The 19,339-nt window shown below is 39.9% G+C and overlaps 3 protein-coding genes and 1 long non-coding RNA gene across 4 annotated transcripts; all 4 read right to left on the bottom strand.

The window, feature by feature from the left end:
- Positions 1 to 5,683: 5,683 nt before the first annotated feature.
- On the bottom strand, positions 5,684 to 9,524 carry LOC132043087 (uncharacterized). Its single transcript, XM_059433578.1, has 6 exons — positions 9,466 to 9,524; positions 8,800 to 8,920; positions 8,621 to 8,713; positions 8,438 to 8,515; positions 8,238 to 8,357; positions 5,684 to 6,395 (listed from the first exon to the last, which is right to left on the bottom strand). Exons 1-6 carry the CDS (start codon positions 9,522 to 9,524, stop codon positions 5,838 to 5,840), a joined length of 1,029 nt encoding a protein of 342 aa, XP_059289561.1. The 3' UTR covers positions 5,684 to 5,837.
- Positions 9,525 to 9,780: 256 nt separating this feature from the next.
- Positions 9,781 to 10,377, bottom strand: LOC132043086 (uncharacterized). The gene has a single exon (XM_059433577.1). It carries the CDS (start codon positions 10,375 to 10,377, stop codon positions 9,781 to 9,783), a length of 597 nt encoding a protein of 198 aa, XP_059289560.1.
- Positions 10,378 to 12,236: 1,859 nt separating this feature from the next.
- LOC132043081 (uncharacterized) lies at positions 12,237 to 15,806 on the bottom strand. Its single transcript, XM_059433573.1, has 4 exons — positions 13,584 to 15,806; positions 13,192 to 13,506; positions 13,053 to 13,119; positions 12,237 to 12,958 (listed from the first exon to the last, which is right to left on the bottom strand). Exons 1-4 carry the CDS (start codon positions 15,500 to 15,502, stop codon positions 12,254 to 12,256), a joined length of 3,006 nt encoding a protein of 1,001 aa, XP_059289556.1. The 5' UTR covers positions 15,503 to 15,806; the 3' UTR covers positions 12,237 to 12,253.
- A 55-nt stretch (positions 15,807 to 15,861) lies between these two features.
- Positions 15,862 to 17,031, bottom strand: LOC132043082 (uncharacterized). Its single transcript, XR_009411660.1, has 4 exons — positions 16,795 to 17,031; positions 16,497 to 16,622; positions 16,154 to 16,259; positions 15,862 to 15,872 (listed from the first exon to the last, which is right to left on the bottom strand). It is a non-coding gene; the product is annotated as an uncharacterized LOC132043082 (long non-coding RNA).
- Between the last annotated feature and the right edge of the window lie 2,308 nt (positions 17,032 to 19,339).

Below are 19,339 nucleotides of genomic sequence, written 5' to 3'. Positions count from 1 at the left end.
TGACATTAGCATTGTTGCGAGTTTCCAGGGTGAGCACGAGACGTTCGCTGCCTTGAATACTCATCCTATTTTATGTCTTACTACTGCTATTCTGAGACATAGACAGATTTATGTAATAATATTCCAGACTTGTATATTTTTCATTAGATGCTCTTGTATGACCTAGATCAGACCCTGGGGGCGTTTCTTTATTTCCGCACTATTCTGTTATATATCATTGTAGGACTTAGGTATTTATTCTTTTCCGCTTGATTTATTTATTACTTACTTATCGTTGGGTTGAGGGTTCGCTTATCGAGGTGGGAAAGGTAAGTGCTGGTACGGCTTAGCCGAAATGGGTCGTGACAAGTTGGTATCAGAACCCTAGGTTTCCCGATCTATAATACAAGAGCGTGTCTAGTAGATTCTTGCGGATCGGTACGATGAGCTCCGTACTTATATGTGAGAGGCTATAGGATATTTAGAAAATCTCACTTTCTTTCATTCTTTCGCGCTACTTTATTCTAATTGGTATCTGACTCTTATCTGTTCTCTCACAGATGGTGAGGACTCGAGCAATTATGGCCCGAGTTCAGGTGCCAAAGCCGCGTACCACGGCCGGCACCGAGGCGAGCGACGTACCAAAAGGGGGCGACGAGCTGGAGGCCGGGGGCTGCACCCCGGCCAGAAGGGTGGCTCCCGGTAGGACAAACGATGAGAGAGATCTCCGTCTCGAGTAGGATGTGGCTCCGCACGTACCCCGATTACTCGGTCGCATGCAGATACTAATGTGGTCTTATTCATCTTGATGCCCAACAAGCTTCCGCCGGTGTGTTACTCCGCGGGGGGTTCGCGGCACCAAAGTTAGGGCGCGTACCTCGACCGTGGACCTACTGGGTAGCACGTCCGCCACAGCCCATGGCTCTCGCATTGATGCGATAGTCGCCATGATCTTAGCCCTATGGAGTGCGCTCGTATGTCCAACTGTGGACCTTGTTGGGAGATTTAGAAAATTAGAGCTACTGAGGTTTTTTGGTGCTTCATCTGAGGATGCTTATGAGTTTATCCTGGATATGCATGAGTTGCCGCATTGGATGGGATTGTGGAGACTCATGGGGTTTACTATGTGTCCTACCAGTTTCGTGGCGACGCAAAGACTTGGTGGAGGTATTTCGTGGCTTATTCCCCGACTTGGACTCGGTTCTGTGCCTTCCTTGAGAAGTATATGCCCCGGTCTTTGAGAGAGGCGCGTAGAGAGGAGTTTCTACATTTTGAGTAGATGGGTATGTCTTTGGAGACCTATGTGACCCGCTTTCTATATCTAGCCCATTATTCTACTCCTTTGATCCCTACTGAGGCTGACAGGATCAAGCGTTTTGTTGGAGGGCTAGTCGGCTCTCTATAGATTCCTTGCCTTCAGATGGAGGCTATGGGGGCTTTCTTCCAGTCCATCATCGAGCACACTTTTATGATTGAGGGAACTAAGGCCCGTGCATTTAGTGGTGGTGACAAGAGACCGCGTCAAACTGGTATTTTTGGTGGTTCTAGTTCGAGGGGCGCCGGTCAGTCTTCTAGGCCGCATCAGCCATAATCCGGCAGCCCTGTGCATTCAGCTTTACAAGCTTCCCCCAGTGAGCCACCCTGGCAGAGAGCTCTAGAGAGTTCGTTTTCCAAACCAGTAGACAGGGTTGCTTCATTCGGGTCCTCAGCTTCAGTGTATCAGCCTTCGTCTCCTTTTACCTGTTATTCTTGTGGAGAGGTGGGGGCATGTTGCTAGGAGATGTCTCCGACCTAGGCGGGATTATCAGCCGCCGAGGACTCTAACATCATTTGGTGGTCCAGGTGGTACTTCTCAGAGGGGCGGCGCTCAGTCAGGCCGCGGTGGTTCTCATGGTTCCAGAGGTAGATCCCAGTCAGCTAGAGATGGTTCTTAGAGTACGAGAGGAATATCTAAGACTGGACGTGGTGGGGCCCATTGTTACTTCATTTTCAGGTAGGCTCGAGACAGAGGCCTCAGATGCTGTGATTTCAGGCACTATTTCTCTCCGTCATAGAGCAGCATCTGTGTTATTTGATCCTGGATCCACCTATTCATATGTATCTGTATTTCATGCCGTTGGTTGGGATTTGCCTTGTGATAGCATAGATATACTTGTTCATGTGTCTACTCCGGTCGAAGATTCTGTGATTGTTGATCTAGTTTACCAGTCTTGTTTGGTTACTTGTATGGGGTATGACACTTGGGTAGATTTGATGATTCTCGATATGGTGGACTTTGATATTATATTGGGGATGTCCTGGCTTTCTCATTATCACGTGATATTAAACTGTCACGCCAAGACAGCCATGCCGGGCATTCTTAGGCTCGAGTGGAGGGGTACTCCTAGTCCCGCTCCGAAGAAGATCATTTTCTTCCTTCAGGCGAAGAAGTTAGTTAATAAGGGGTGTTTAGCCTATTTGGCTCATGTTCTTGATATGACTGTTGCATATCCACCCCTTGAGTCTATTCCTATTGTGAGCGTGTTCGCGGAGGTATTCCCGTCGGATCTGCCGAGTATGCCACCTGATCGCGACATTAATTTCTGTATTGACTTGGATCCGAGCACTTGCCCTATTTCTATTCCGCCATATCGGATGTCACCTGCTGAGTTGAGAGAGCTTAAGGAGCAGTTGTAGGATTTATTGAGCAAGGGGTTTATTAGACCGAGTGTCTCCCCTTGGGGGTGTTCCTGTGTTATTTGTGAAGAAGAAAGATAGAGCCATGAGGATGTGCATTGATTATCGCCGCTGAACAAAGTTACTATTCAAAACAAGTGCCCTATGCCTCATATTGATGATCTGTTTGACCAGCTTCAGGGTGCTTCAGTGTTTTTTTCAAGATTGATTTGCGTTCAGGCTACCACCAGTTGAAGATCAGGGCGGAAGATATTCCGAAGATAGCCTTTCGGACGAGATATGGACACTATGAGTTTCTGGTGTTGTCTTTTGGGCTTACCAATGCCCCGACGACATTTATGACTTTGATGAATGGCATCTTTAGTCCATTCCTTGATTCCTTCGTGATTGTGTTCATTGATGATATCTTGGTCTATTCCAAGAGTAGAGAGAAGTATGAGAGCCCTCTTCGTTCTGTTCTTGAATTGTTGAAGAAACATAGTCTGTTTGCTAAGTTTTCTAAGTGTGAGTTCTGGTTGGAGTTTGTAACATTCTTGGGCCGTGTTGTGTCTAAGGATGGGATTATGGTTGACCCACAGAAGATTGAGGCTGTGAGGGGTTGGGCGAGGCCCACTACTGTTACTGAGATTCGTAGTTTTATGAGGTTTTGCCAGCCATTGCCGTCGCTTCATGAAGGGTTTTCCTGCTATTGCTTCATCTTTGACCAGATTGACTCAGAAGGAGATTCCCTTCCTGTTACACCTCAAAAATTTTCACGTCGTTTGTAGACTAACGTAAGCTCGGAGAGGTCATAGAACCCTTATAAGGTTACGGAGTACTCTTAACAAGTGTTAAGAAAGTGTCTAAAGGTTCTGGGATCAAGCAAATCGAAGAAAAATTTGTCAAAAATTTGAAAAAATTTGGCGGAATTTTGGACAGAAATTTTAGGTCAACTTCCGAGAGGTATATCTCCTGGGATATCAGGAGTTTTGAGGTGTTTCAAGAGCTTAAAATGAAGTTCGTTAAGTGTATTATCCAACACAATAAACCATTCATCAATACGACATCGGAGTTGGGAGTTATGGACATTTTAAAATGGACTGCCAGAAGCCGGCGAACCTACCCGGAAATTCTAGAAATCATTTAAAAGCCCACCAATTTTGGCCCATTAGCTCCAAACCGAATTGGACTACTATATATACCCCTTGAGTCACCTAAATCACTTAATTTTTCACCATTTCTCATCTCCACACCTCTCTAGAACTTCCCACAACATTCATCCAATATCCAAAGTCCCCTAAACATATCCCAAATCCTCTAGAACATTCTTCCAACTTCCATAACATGCACATATATTCCTACAAGTCTCTATGATAATTTTGGTCATTTTTATTTCATTTTTAAGATAGCCTCAAGTCCTAGGACGTCCTAGAAACTTCTCCAAACATATTCCAACATATTTCCAAGCCCAAACCAAGGATCAAAGTGAAGATTAAAGTGGTTAAGGGTTTCCAAGTGAGGTCTACACTTGTCTCCTCTTCTTGAAGATATTTGGGTGAGTATTTTTAAGGTGGAGAAACCATGGAATTGAAGTATTCTTGAATTTTGAGGTAATATTTAACATTAGTTTCATGTTTATGAGTTTGTTTGGTAATTATGTTAAGATTTGAGGAGAAGAAAATTGGAGTAAAAGTTCAAATATGCATCTGATAATATTTTGAGTTGTGAATTAACTTGAGTCATAATTATTAGTATGTTTTTAGCATAATCTTGTTATGAGGGATAATAATTATGTTAAGGAATTGTCGTATACGAATGTATAAGGTGTTGTATGAAGTTGTTGTTATGGATTGATTATGAAAAGAAGTTTTGGGATTGAATTGAGTGTAGTTTGAATGTAATCTTTTGATTATGGAATTGTTGCTGTTTTGTTATGCTTTGGGAGTTGTTTTGAAGATTGGAGGGAGTAGAAGATATAGGGGAGATGCTGCCCGAATTTCGGCAGATTCTAAAGGAGTTTAATTTGAAGGCTTAAGATAAGCATATGACGATAAGCTTAACAATAATATGAATTCTCTTGAATGTGATATTTCCGACCTCACGAGGTCGGTTTCTAAAAAAATGCGACCACAAAACCGACCTCAAAAGTAGGTCTGGTATGGGCTGGTCGCAAATATTTAGCGACCTCATGAAGTCGGAAAAAAGCGACCACACCAGGTCGGTACATGATTCATCAAAAAAAAAAGGAAAATTAACATACCGACCTCATGTGGTCGGAAAAAAGCGACCACACCAGGTCGGTACATGATTCATCAAAAAAAAAGGAAAATTAACATACCGACCTCATGTGGTCGGTATATTAAATTATTACTTTTTAAATAAAAATATTAACAACCACATGGGGTCTGTAAATTATATATTTTTTTAAAAAAAATTGAAAATTTTATTTATTTATTTTTATGTTACGACCTCATGTGGTCGGTATATTAAATTATTACTTTTTAAATAAAAATATTAACAACCACATGGGGTCCGTAAATTATATTATATTGTATATTTTCAAGTTACCGACCTCATGTGGTCGATATATTGAAAATTTTATTTATTTATTTTTATATTACCGACCACATGAGGCGGTCATTATAAATGTATGAATAATGACAATCATGAACCGCGCGACCTCATTTTCTTTAAAATGTGGATATTGATATGAACACAACCGCATCGGTTTCGCAAAATTGAACACAACCGACCACATGAGGTCAGTTTATTTAAAATCTGGAAAATGAAATTAAAAAAACCGACCTCATGAGGTCAGTTTTCTGCAGAAAATTTGGCAGCATTCTGCTACTTTTGCAGCTGCCCACCTGTCAACAATGAAAATCGGTTCTACATTTAGCTAGAACCAGCTATACTAGCTGCCAACAATCTAACAAGCGCATATAATAACATGCTACAACCCGCACTACATCAAATTTAACTCGAAACTACTTCAAATTGAATCAAAATGTAATTCAACATTCACAACAAAACATTAAACTACTTCAACCTTTGCAAATATCCACAAAACATTCTACTAATTAATCTACATTAACTTAGTCTACAACATCAAGCTACTTTAACATTCACAAACATCCACCAAACACTTCCACATTTTTACAATTCCACCAAAAAATTTCATAAGTTAGTAAGATACTTAAAATTCAACCATGTCGTATTGTGTTTGACACGTGCTCCCCATCATCATCACCACTACTTGACTCATCTACAAGTCTGTGTTCTTGACCAACCTCTCGATGTCGTGACCTAGATTGAGAATGGGGAGGTCGATGCTTGGAGCTACGAGCGTCATCAGGACAAGGGGGAATCACCCTCGAAGAAAGTAATAAGTCTAATTGAGATTTCATACCCGCAAATTGCTCGTCCCTCCGTCTCTCCCTGTCCTCCGCAGCCTGTAGCTGCTCGTCCCTCCGCCTCTCCCTAGCCTCCGAGGCCTGTAACTGGATAGATAGCTCAACAATCTTCTGCTCCATGGCCATAACACTCGCTCTATCTGACGACCCAGCATCATTGGAAGAACCTATGCCTTGCAAGGGCGACTGGAATTTACGAAATGCTCTATTTGGCATTCCATAAGTTGTGCCAAACCTAGTGGGGCCACCAACAGTCGCCATCCAAAGTTCATTCAATTGTTCAGCTGTAGGCTCTGTGCCAGGTGGCAGACTGCTGCATAACTCAGCCCGTGATAGTTGATATTGAATCTGAAATTGAACAAGGAAAATTAGCTTTTTAAATGGTAAAACCAATATAATTAAGACACTATCTTATCGAAGCATATTTAAGTACAATTTCGAACTTGCACCCCATTCTCAAAATCTGAAAATGGAAGGGAAAACAGATCACTTTGCATGCTTTTCACTTATACTCTATTCTCATTGATCCAAACTACAAAGGTAATGATATGGGATTAGAGTTTATGCTCTGCAGGTTTATAAAAATTGCAGCTGACTGTTACATTGCAACAACATCAGTGGAATATGCATCAGAGAAAATATGGCACTTCATCATTTCACTGAACCAGTTGTTTGGCTAGTCTTTACCATTAGTTACAATGCAAATTTAATAATTCTAGTTAGTAGTATTAAAAAGAGAACCAAATTGGCCATAAATCACCATACATGACTATTACTTACTCTCACACCCTCACACACCAATGCTGCTTATCACTTGCCATGTATATGTGTATATATTGCTTAACAATTTTATTACCAGTAGAACAAACAGGGAACTAACTCTCTGGCTTGACAATCACTTCAGCATTAAACTGGACTCAATCTAGACCAGTATCCCACAATATACATCTTATGAAATGCTATTTTAAAAAGACTTAAGCCTTTTTTGCAAAAATCTCCATAAGGGAAGAATAGGTTCCATAGACTGCAAAACATGAGCCCATGACCATAAATGCACCATCTAAAGCGAAACCATCACAACACCCATAGCACCTAAATCAACAATATCAGCAAAAATGCTCAAAGGGGCTAAAAGGGTCAGTGTGGGAATTGAATTCAAGTCCAACTGAAATGGGAAACAGCCCCTGATATACACTGATTTAAGTGAAATTCCAAAGATTTTGGGATCTGGATTTGCAACTGAATAATTAAACAAATGTGCTAAAGTATTAGCCACAAAAATCAAGTAACTAATACAAAAACCAGCTTGGGAGAGAACAATCATAACATCAACAGCCATTCTACCAACAGGTCCACACACAGCAAGCGTAATCACCAAAAGATGAGATTGCTAGCCGACACATGAGATTCAAGCTTACGCCTAGCATAGGCCAATAACATCATACAATAGTAGGTAAGAAAGGCAACTATAAAGAGCATGAGAGAACCCAGTACCCATCCAGTGAAATAAAGCAGGCAACACAAACCCCAAACAAACACATACACTGCTCCCAACAAGTTACAAGAAATCAGCAAAATTTGGTACAACTAATGCAATAAATGTCACTATCAAAACCGCAAGCCATCTCAAACACAAGCAAGAATCGCCTTCACAAAATCTCCTTTCCATTATTTCATACACTGGATTCATCATCAGTGGGAAAGAGATAAATAGGTTTATGCAAAGGCCTATCTGAACAAAGGTGCTAAGCAATCCTCCCCCAAGATTTAGTAGTGATTATGTCCTTAGTATCTTCACCAAAAGCAAAATAACCAACTACTCCAAAAGCACCAAACATCAAAGATATCAAGACCATTGCCAAAGCCACAATTTTCCAAAACTGGTCCTTGTTTCTTGTTTCTTATTAGAGTTGAGTTGAACTTCGGTACTGATATATATTAGCAATTTAAGAAAACATCTTTCCTTATATGTTCACTTATATCCACCCACAAAAGCTGCGAATTGCAATTTGCAGTAGTACTACTACTATATATAAATAGTTTTCTTCTCTTTTTCATATATTCATATGGAACCAATTAGAGAAAGTGAAGAGATAAAAGCAAAATATATACTGCACACCAAAGGGTGAAATCCTGGCTTCATAAAATTAGAAGCTTCTGTTTTAGAAAAAGAAATTCAATTAAACTTACGTAGGACTGCTTAGCCCGTTCCTCGACCCATTCGTCTGGTTCTTCACTGTTTTTCTTCTTCTTCACGTGAGTGATTTTGAATGCCTCATCTTGAGGCAATATCCTCTTTTCTTTGAGTTCCTGCAAAAAGAATAATTGAGTAATTAATAAAGAAAACGAAATAAATTGATTATCCTACAATGGGACCAAAGGAAAAATACCAGCTCCTTCCTCACAGCCGCTTGGCTCTTAGCCCCACTAGTGTGTAGGGAGCCACCCTTTGTAGAATTTCTGGCCAGCTTCCTTTTTCACTTTGTTTCTTAAATTCATCGGACGCCCAGTCGCAATAGCTTGTTATAGGCCTCAGGACGGATCCAATCAGGCTTTGCTTGTTCTTCACGGACCCTTGCTAATGCACCCTTTAGCAGCTGCCCTGCTTTCTTCTCGAAGTTTTGGGCGACATGAGCTTCATGTTCCGGAAGCCAGAAACACTTTCTCTGCAATGAATAGTAATGAGTTTATTAATAAGGAATCAATCAATATTGTAGTAAATTATTTGAACAAAAAAAATAAATCTATATACCTTAAAGGTTAGATAGATCTGTCTCTTCTGGTCTGGTTCCATCTTGCCCCAAGTCGGCGAGTCCGTGAAACAACCCTGTATCGTCCGCGAAAGAATTCTTGAAGCTTTGTCCGGTAAAAAACTGAAAAAACATAAACAATTAAACACTTAGAGGTTTAACATCTCAATGGTATTATTCTGCCCCACTTTTTCTTCTTCCAAATTAGTAGTAATGTTTCTTTCATTTTCTTTTTCCTTTTATCTCTAATTTCAATTATTATATAGATCTTTGATCCGCATATTCAGGGAAAAATATTGGCACTTCTCATCAGTCCTCATGATATGTTGGTTGTCGTTATGTGCAGATGAAGAAACCAAGTAGCCAATGATTGAGTATATAATATGATTTTATAGCAGTAGTATAGCTATATATTATTCGGACATAATCGGATTCTTTCTCGAATATGTAAACCACTTAAATCATTCTTTTTAGGTAAATATTCTCTTTCCACCCTGTCAAGATTATTGACCTCCCAGCTCAGTTTTGCTGTTATTTATTTCAACAGCCATCTACAACCAATTTTCTTCCCAAAAAAGAGCATAAACCGTCCTTTTCCAGAGAAGCTTTTTGTTTTCTTAATTTCCTATTTGGTTTCGGTTGGATTATGAGATAAAAAGTTCAGATACTCTCTGTGTTTCTTTCTTATTGGAGCGAGTGCTACATCGCCTTCATAGTTATACTGCATTTTATTCACATGGAAAGTAGGATGAGAGAATCTAACTTGTGATGTTCTAAAGTAAGATAATTCTTATGCTTAAGCTTTATATAGTGAAAATAATAAGCACTTCTATTACCTTTGGAAGATTATACTTATGCATGGAAAGTTTCAGATGGTTTTTTATATGCATTGAATCAGCCCTAGGCTCATAGCCTAGTGGACTTTGCTTTAAAAAAAAAAAAAAACATAAACAAATAACATCTCGTGAAAGGATATCTCATACCTATATCCCACAGGCTCGATGATCAGGCGCCCACTGGCAGCATAACGCTCCAAAGACTGGAGCAACCACACCACCTGCAGGTAAGTTTTCATCTGTGGTACGATTGTCGGGCTCAGAGCTACTACCTCTTTGGTGAAGACCGTTTGCCCCAAACCGTGCAGTAGATGCTGAAGAATGATGTGATACAGTCGGGCTTGGAGTAGCCGTTGGAGTACCGCTAGACGTCGCCCGCTGAGATCCGGTAGGCAATTGACTGAAGCCCTGCGGGGTATCATAACCAGGTGTAAGGGGAGGTGCCTCAGCGAATCCCTGACGTGGAGAAACATGGGGGTCCACAGAATTGAACGGAGACGGTTGAGTATAGCCCATGCCGATCATCATAGAATGATCATAAGGTAATGGAGCGCCCCGTGGTGGATAAGGTAATAAAGCCCCGCGTGGTGGATGAGGTAATGGAGCGCCCCGTGGTGGTGGATACGGCGACGGACTTCTATCTCTAGTCACCGCGGGACCTGGCTCTTTCCACAAAGCCCTACTACTCTTTTTATGTTTCTTTGGGGCAGTAGCAATACCCTTGCTCCTTTTATCACCTGTCATCTACACGTCAAAAAAATATATATATATTAGAAATGAATCCAGAGAAAGTTCTAAAATACATGGGATAGAAGGTTATTAATTATTGCAGTTAGAACTCCACGTAGAACAGAACTGAATTCAACATCCAATCAGAGGCCTGAAATCATTGCACCATAAGTGAATACAGAGCAATAATCGAGTTAAAAACTGAAATAGAAGCCCCCACCAATAATTGTCGATGAGATCAGTGTCGAGTCCCCCACCAATAATTGTTGAATAATACGATAAGGCCAGGGTACTAGCTACACTACACTGGTAGTGGAAAAAAACTTTGATCTTCGTTTTGATGATTTTGTCTCTACTCAAACCACCAGCTTTTTGACTTGGTCTATTTTTTTTTTGTTCTGTCTTATAGTAGGAGTACTTGTTATTGTTTCATAAATAAAGTAATTAGGCAAAAATCTCTCCACACTATAATTAAAAGTAAAAGTAAAAACAAGCCTTCCTTCTCTTTGCCTTAATTTCCCTATTCCACATACTTTATTTTTTGCTTACAGCTGTAAAGGAAAAACACAGCACAATAAAGGGACCCATTCTATGATCATCTTCTTTTACCAAGAAAAAAAAAAAAAAAAAGAAAGATGAATGTGCAAATTTGACCTTTGGTTGAATTCTTATGATATCTACTGCTCATGTAGAAAAGGTGATCTTCTAATTTGACCTTTGGAGTGAATTGTAATCAAGGAAAGAGGTTTCATGCAATCTTGACTGCATATGGGGCTGCAGCTGGACTCTTTTCATCAGGGGCTGTTTGGTGGGAAAAGGGTTGGCACATATATTTTTTAATTCTTCTGAAGGCATCAGTGGTAGTATGGTGGCTGGTGTTTTGAAGAGAAGTAAATTGATGCAAAGTTGGTTCATAACTGCAGGCAGCAGTAATATACTGCACACTCTGTTGTAGATTAGGAAGAACTTGGAGAGGGAGATAGAGATCATTCATACCTGAAACTTCACACTCAGATCTGTATGGGCAGAATATGTGATTTTAAGGGTACATGGTCCCAGTTCCAGAATCAAGTACCTAATGCATGCAAGAGAAAAAAATCTGTCAACTGTCGTGCATGAAAAATAAGTAGTAGCTAGTAATAAGTATTTCTCTGGCACACAAATTGAGTTTGCTATGAAAATTTAGAGATATAGTTTTCCCCAAACAAAATAATAGAAATTCATTAATTGCTGAACCATATGTAATTTAAACTATAACCCAACCATCTCAATTTTAACCAACTAAATTACACATTACCAAACAACCATATGTAATTTAAAAATAAGCTCACAAATCCTAGGCTACTAGTTATAACCATCTTAATTTTAGCCAACTAAATTACACAGTACAGCCAAGCATATTGACACTAGAGCACAAGATGGTTCAAAGATGCGAAGGACTTGTCAGCTAATTAGGAGGTCAACAAGCATATTGACACTGATCAAATTTGGTTAAACCACTCTTATGAAGCATAAATACCTGGAATCCTGCAGTCTTCTCAAATGTTGTAATCTTGTGCACAAACCCAAAACCTGAAAACACCTGAAAGAATAGGATAATTTCAGAAATGAATCTAATCTTGTTGGTTTTCCTCAGTTCGCTGCAGGAGTTGGAGATCCGGTGCAGCAGATGGACAACAGATTTGCACTTCAAAGAAACAGTTTATCAAAATTTATTAATTCATTCGCAGAAATCCTAAAAACAACAGAGTATGTTTAAGTAAAACAAAGAAAAAAACACAAACATTCAGCGAAGATAAACGGGGATCATGATACGGATAAACAACATACTCACAACATAAGCCACAACAACAAAGGTATGTAAGCCGGCTGCTGCAAAAGAAAGTGTTGGCTATTCGTCATCATCACCGTCTCCCTCTTCTGACCATTCTTCCTCATCGGTTGTTTCATTTCCATCATTAGGCTCATTCACCTCCGGATTAATTTCTTCTATATCAATTTCTTCTAATATGTGTTCTGGATGCTCTAAATCCTTTTCTAAGTCATTGTCAACTGTTCGGTGGACACTTGATACGTCGTCAGCTTGGAACGCAACAGGCAACACATTCTCCACTTCCACTCGACCCACAGGCTTGGTTTTAATTACCACCCACCAAGCAGACTTATCTGGGCGCAAGGGATAAGGGGCATAGTACACTTGCCTAACGTTTTGTGCAATAATAAAAGGATCATAAGCCCCGTATTCCCTTGTGTGGTTTACTTCGGTGATGTTATACTGCTTGAATTCCCTCGTACCTCTATTTGGCGTTGGATCGAACCACTTGCACCGAAAAAGTACAATTTTCTTTACTTGAAAACCAGAAAACTCCAGTTCTAGGATCTCCTTGATTACACCATAATAATCAACCCCCGTTTGGTTTCCATCACCACCTTTAACCCAAACCCCACTATTGTTAGTTTTCATATGATTGGAGTGTTCTTCGGTAGTAAACTTGAAACCGTTTACCACATATTTGTCCATAGAATAGACGCTATCGGGTCCCCAAGATATGTCTTTCAAAAATTGGTCATGGTAACCATATTGTGTACTATGTACCTATTCGTAGTTAAGAAATAATAATTTAGCAATATCAGAACGAGCACTTTTTTTTTTTTAAGATAGCTTTATGAAAAACCCATATAACACTTACGTAATCTTTGAACCACGTTGCAAACTGTTCGTACACTTGAGACTCGTCTTTTATCTGTACAAAGTAACTGCCCAACATAATGGCAACAGAGTTAGTCGTTATGCCTTCGTATTATTAGTGCAATATAATAGCAACTTACTCATAATATGATTGAACTTCCGGGCAATTCAGCAAGACGTGTGTCAACGCAGACTTAAACTCCATATCATTCAATTCTCTGTTTTTACGTTTTTTTGATGCCGTACCCGGTCGATTGAAGATAGATATCGGCTTCGCGAAAGCATCATTGACACCTCCGTCGTAGTGCCGATTGGGCCTGTTTCGCAAGCAAGGAACATCGTCTCCAAAGTAGTAAGAACAAAAATGAGATGTTTCTTTAGCAAGATATGCTTCGCAAATTGAGCCCTCCACTCTATGTCTCTGCATGATACCTCGCTTAGACCTGCCAATAGTCCTGCATAATATTATATTAAGCGTGAGTTTTTAAATTAAACAATTTGATAGGAATAAATAAAAATTTAGACTCATTACCTCTCAAAAGGATACATCCACCGACATTGAACTGGGCCTCCGAGTCTGGCTTCCTCCGCAAGGTGAATTGGAAGATGTTCCATCACATCGAAGAACCCCGGTGGTAGAATCTTCTCCAACTTATTTGTGATTACAGGAATATTCTTATGCATCCGTTCTAGGTTGTCTACCCTCAACGTGCTAGAACACAAGTCTTTGAAGAACAAACTAATTTCTGTCATAGGTTTCCAGATTCGGGTAGGCAAGCCACTAAATGCAATGGGGAGTAAAGTTTCCATGAAAACGTGACAATCATGACTTTTCATCCCATGTAACTTTCCTTGCTCCATATCGACACGTTTTCCCAAATTTGATGCATACCCATCAGGCATCTTCAAGTTCTGGACCCACTGACAAATCTTTCGCTTTTGCTCCATTGTGAATGAATAACCAGCCTTAGGCTTGAAGACTCTGTTCTGTTTGTCCTGTAACCATAACTCTTTTCGCTTACAGTATTCCTGTACGTCCATTCTTGCCTTTGCATTGTCTTTTGTCTTGCCCTTAACATCCATCACTGTGTTGAACAAGTTATCAAAGTAATTTTTTTCAATATGCATGACATCAAGATTATGTCGGAGAAGATTATCTTTCCAATATGGTAACTCCCAAAATATGCTTTGCTTAGTCCAGTTATGTGCTAACCCATACCCATCGAACTTGTACGGTGCTTCTTCAGTAACCTTCGGAAAGTTTTGAACCCTCTCCCAAATATCCTCTCCCGACAGTCTTGGAGGTGGACAATTTCGTTCAATTGTGTTCTTCCTAAATGCATTTTTCATACTTCGAAACTCATGATCCATTGGCAAGAACTGACGGTGGCAATCAAACCATGAATTTTTATGGCCATATTTTAAAGTGAAAGATTTAGTATTTTCCATGCAGTAAGGACAAGCTAACTTTCCAGCTGTCATCCACCCAGACAACATTCCGTAAGCGGGAAAGTCATTAATAGTCCACATTAACGTGGCCCGCAAATTAAAGTTCTGCCTACGCGATACATCAAACGTGTCAACCCCTTCAACCCACAACAGTTTCAACTCATCAATCAAAGGTTGCAAGTATACATCAATCAAAACTTTTGGATTACGCGGGCCAGGAATGATGCAATTTAGGAATATATATGGACTAGTCATACACAACTCGGGTGGAAGATTATACGGTGTTAAGAAAACAAAGCCACAAGAATAGGAGCGAAGAGAAACAGAATGTGGAGTGAATCCATCTGAACATAAACCCAACCTAATGTTCCGTGGTTCAGCTGCGAAGTCTGGATATGTTCTATCAAAATGCTTCCAAGCTTCTCCATCTGATGGATGACACATAACACCAGGCGGCCTTCTATTCTCACTATGCCATCTCATATGAGAAGCAGAGCTATTTGATGCGTACAATCTCTTTAACCTTGGTATAAGAGGTAAGTAATGCATCGCCTTAAAAGCAACTCTCTTCCCGCTACGAGTCCGCTTAAAACGAGCTCTGCCACAAAACTTACAAGATTCTAGACCGACATCATCCTTATAATATAACATGCATCCATTTTCACAACAATCAATTCTGTAGGACGAGAGTCCTAACTTTGACACCAATCTCTTTGCCTTGTAGTAGCTAACAGGTATCTCTAGATTCGGGTCAACTAATTCACGTATAAGGCTAATCACAGCATCCATTGCCCCTTGAGGAACATTCCAATCTGCTTTGATACTTATTAATCTAACAGCAATAGACAATTGAGAGTGCGGACTCCCGTCACACAAAGGCCGACTAGCATCTTTCAACTGTTCAAAAAAATGACTAGCTTCCTCATTAGGATCTTCTTCAACATGGTTACCGGATTCAAAATCGGAATGCATCCCATAAGCATCCTGAATCATGTTGTGCATGTTATAATTTTGGACATCAGGTTCTGCCGACCTACTACCTTCGCCAACAACAAAGTTTTGAAATCCTCCCAAACCAAAAGATCCGTTTCTCCATGACTAGTCCACACTGTATAATTTGATTGAAAGCCGTGGGTATAGAGATGAAGCCTAACAATCTCTGGTGTCTCATAATTCCTACATGCGCATTTCTCACAAGGACACCTAACCAAGCCTTCTATTATAAAAGGTTCTAGTGTCATTGCATATTCAACAAAAGCAATGACACCATCCATAAATTCTTGCCTCATCCCCCCTCTACCATCATTTGTTCACAAATTACACAAGACATCCAACTGTTTAATTTAAACATTAAAATATATCGAGATTCCATCTACACAAATTACACAAGATTTGAAATTGTTAATACCCAACACCAAATGGGTACAAGGTTTAATTTATTTTTTAAAAATAGCATAGAATGGAATTTGTAGAAATCTGCTAGCATACATCAACAAAGCACTAAAACCAAGAGTTCAAAGTGGAGCAAAATTGAGTGAGTTGAAACGAGTAATTTACCATTTGATAAATAAACATGATGTGCCATATATTGGAAAGTAAACAAAGAGCATATTAAGCAATGAGAAATAAGAAAGAGTAGTACGAAGTACTAACCTTAACTGTTCGATAGAGTAGTACGACACTATCCAAACAAGCTAAGTTCGCACATTAAACGTGAGTAAATCTACCAATGCTAATTTTCAGCCACCAGGCGTAGTATCTGAGAATGGAAAGTAAATCAAATGGTCCATCAAATTATTACCCCTTCACAGAAATTAAAAAAATTACCAACTTTCCATTTTAATCAATCAAAATCTTCATACAGAATTAAAACCTAATGTTAATGGAATGGGGGGGGGGGGGGTTAATAGACCTTAATCTTCAGAACAGAGTTAAAACCTAACCCTAGAACTAAAACCTAATCCTAAAAGAAGAGGAAGCTGTCAAGAATAAATACCTTAAATGGCTAGGAACTGAATAACAATCTCATAGAAATTTCACATTAATCTACTTGAGGAATCAAGAATGGAAAGTCGATCCCGAAATCAGCAAATTGACTCAACAAAGCAGTGGAACTGAATCCCTAAAAACGGAGATGGAGAGGAGAAAAATAATTGGTACTATATGGTAATGAATAAGGGGGGGGCATGTATGTATGTTTGTATATTTAGGAGAAGGAAAACGACATATGTTTAAAAATTCTGTGACAAATCACAAAAACTGTTGGAAAACCGACCAAAAAGGAAAAAAAATACCTCGGTTGGACGGTGGACGGCGCCGGAAACGGCGACGTCGGGAACTGGGCTACAGACGGTGGGCGATGGGCGGCGATAGGCGGCGATGGCTGAAATCGAGGCAATGAAAAGAGGGGGAAATGAAAAATGGGGAAAAGTGGTGTTAGGTATGTGATATTAATTTGATTTAGCGACCTCATGAGGTCGGTTACCGTAATTTAATTATTTTTATTTTAAAATGTTCCGACCTCGTGTGGTCGGTAATTGAAAAATTGTTTTTAGATTTTTTTTTTAATTATGCATTCCGACCACATGAGGTCGCCCAATTAAATATATATTTAATTTTTTAAAAATATTTACCGACCTCGTGTAGTCGGTATTGTTTAGCATGACAACTTTGCGACCTATTGAGGTCAGTCATGTGTTTTGTGGAATTTATTATTAAATTACCGACTTCAGGAAGTCGGTCTTTTAAAGAAAAAAAATTATAAAATTAAAAGCATGCTTATACGGACCTCATGAGGTCGCAATATTTAGCGACCTCACTGAGGTCGGTTTTAGTAGGTCGTTTTTCAGCAGTTTTTTAGTAGTGATAAGCGTTAAGTGGTTAAGGAGATCGAAAAGGTATGTTAAGGCTAAATCCCTTTCTTTCTAAAGGCATGATTCTTTTCTTATGAATCCACACATGTTTTCCATAACATCCTTATTCTCAAAAGCTAGAAGTTCATGATTCTCAAAGTTCTTATGATACTAAAGATAGATGTTTTCTATGATGATAATGATGATGGTGATGATCCCATTCTAAAGATTCCAAAGCTTATGGACTTGACGTTATTATGAGATTATGGAGTTTGTTTCATGATTTTCTTGATTTTATTCATTGTTGTTGATCTCACCTTATGTTGCTTGCTCCTTCGAGGTGAGATATAGCGATAACGATGATTCCATAATGACACATTGGAGGTTACCGACCTTACGTCACTCTGATAAAGTAGTAGCTCTTATTTAGGCTCTCATGCATGCTATTTATATTATATATGTATATAGCTATTTTATGATACTGAGCCTTACTATGGCCGGGTACGGATACTACCGAGCTTATATGGCTGGGTATGATATCGATTGAGCGCATACCACTGCAGTTGGGTACAGATGTTACCGAGCCTTACTATGGCCGGGTACAGATATTATCGAACCTTACTATGGTCGGGTATGGATAATTCCGAGTCTATATGGCCGGGTACGATATTGTATTATATTGTATGGTACTGTATGGGTACGTATGTAGATATATGAAATGTTTCTTCTAGAAAAAGGTTAGGCAGGCATGACGAATGTCTTAAAAGGTATCATGAGGTATAAACGGTTTTTGTATCTTACGCTATTCTTCCTGCTTTTATCATGTTACTATTCATGCCTTACATACTCAGTACATTGCTCGTACTAACGTCCTTTCTTGCTGACACTACGTCCATGGCCGCAGGGAAGCAGAGAGACGGATCTGATCCTTAGGAGCTTCATCAATGGAGTTCTAGGAGCAGTCTATTTGCTTCGGAACCGCAGTCTATTGGTATTACTCTTTGTGTATATACTTGGGCATGCCAGAGTTCTGCCCTGTCTTTATGGATTCCTGTATTCTATATAGAGGCTCTTAGATAGATGTATGTAGCTAGATGTCCCCTAACCTTATTAGTTCATATTGTTATATAATATTTTAGCAGCCTTGTCGGCTTGTGACTATGAGCATAATTGTTGATAATTATATAGAAACGTGTCGTTATCTTGCGACATATGCCCTTACAGATCATAGTACCCATGAGCTATCTTTGGGGTCCACCTAGAGATGATTATGAAATGCATGTTCAGAGGTGCTCGGTAGGGTAGTTCTAGGTCCCCATCATGGCCCTCTGGTTGGGTCGTGACACTTCCAGTGGTCACATGATTGTGAGGAGAGCTTTCAAAAGCTCAAGCTTCTTTTGACTTCAGCCCCGATCTTAGCATTACCAGTGGAGGGTAAGGATTTCGCGGTCTAGTGTGATGCCTCCCGTATGGGTTTGGGTGCTGTGTTGATGTAGGAGGGTAGAGTGATAGCTTATGCTTCCCGTCAGTTGAAGATTCATGAGAAAAATTACCCTACCCTGATTTGGAGTTGTTGGCCGTGGTCTTCCCTTTGAAGATTTGGAAGCATTATTTGTACGGTATTCATTGTAAGGTTTTCACCGATCACCGTAGTCTTCAGCATGTGTTTACCCAGAGAGATCTTAATTCCAGGCAGCGCCGATGGATGGAGCTCCTGAAGGACAATGACATCTCAATTCTTTATCATCCCGAGAAAGCCAATGTGATAGATGATGCCTTGAGTCACAAGGAAATAGTATGAGGAGTTTAGCTCGATTGATTGTTTCCGAGCGTCCGTTGGCCATGGAAGTTCAGACTCTGGCCAACAATTTCGTTCGCCTTGATATTTCAGCCCTTGGCAGGATTTTGGCTTGTGTAGAGGCAAGGTCATTTTTATTAGATCGAATCAGGACTCATCAGTTTCAGGATGCTCAGTTGAGCAAGATTC

This window comes from Lycium ferocissimum, unplaced genomic scaffold, assembly GCF_029784015.1.
Source record: "Lycium ferocissimum isolate CSIRO_LF1 unplaced genomic scaffold, AGI_CSIRO_Lferr_CH_V1 ctg2090, whole genome shotgun sequence".
Lineage (NCBI taxonomy): Eukaryota > Viridiplantae > Streptophyta > Magnoliopsida > Solanales > Solanaceae > Lycium > Lycium ferocissimum.
This window is presented reverse-complemented; position numbering and strand designations above follow the sequence as displayed.

Excerpts from the sequence above, each read along its gene's own strand:
- LOC132043086 (XM_059433577.1), bottom strand. The coding sequence starts at position 10,377 with ATGACAGGTGATAAAAGGAGCAAGGGTATTGCTACTGCCCCAAAGAAA.
- LOC132043087 (XM_059433578.1), bottom strand. The coding sequence starts at position 9,524 with ATGCAGTATAACTATGAAGGCGATGTAGCACTCGCTCCAATAAGAAAG. Across the intron at positions 8,714-8,799 it reads AGATCTATCTAACCTTTAAG|AGAAAGTGTTTCTGGCTTCC; the intron begins GTATATAGATTT and ends TATTCATTGCAG. Across the intron at positions 6,396-8,237 it reads AACGGGCTAAGCAGTCCTAC|ATTCAATATCAACTATCACG; the intron begins GTAAGTTTAATT and ends GTTCAATTTCAG.
- LOC132043081 (XM_059433573.1), bottom strand. The coding sequence starts at position 15,502 with ATGCACAACATGATTCAGGATGCTTATGGGATGCATTCCGATTTTGAA. Across the intron at positions 13,507-13,583 it reads TGGATGTATCCTTTTGAGAG|GACTATTGGCAGGTCTAAGC; the intron begins GTAATGAGTCTA and ends AATATTATGCAG. Across the intron at positions 12,959-13,052 it reads CAACGTGGTTCAAAGATTAC|GTACATAGTACACAATATGG; the intron begins GTAAGTGTTATA and ends AACTACGAATAG.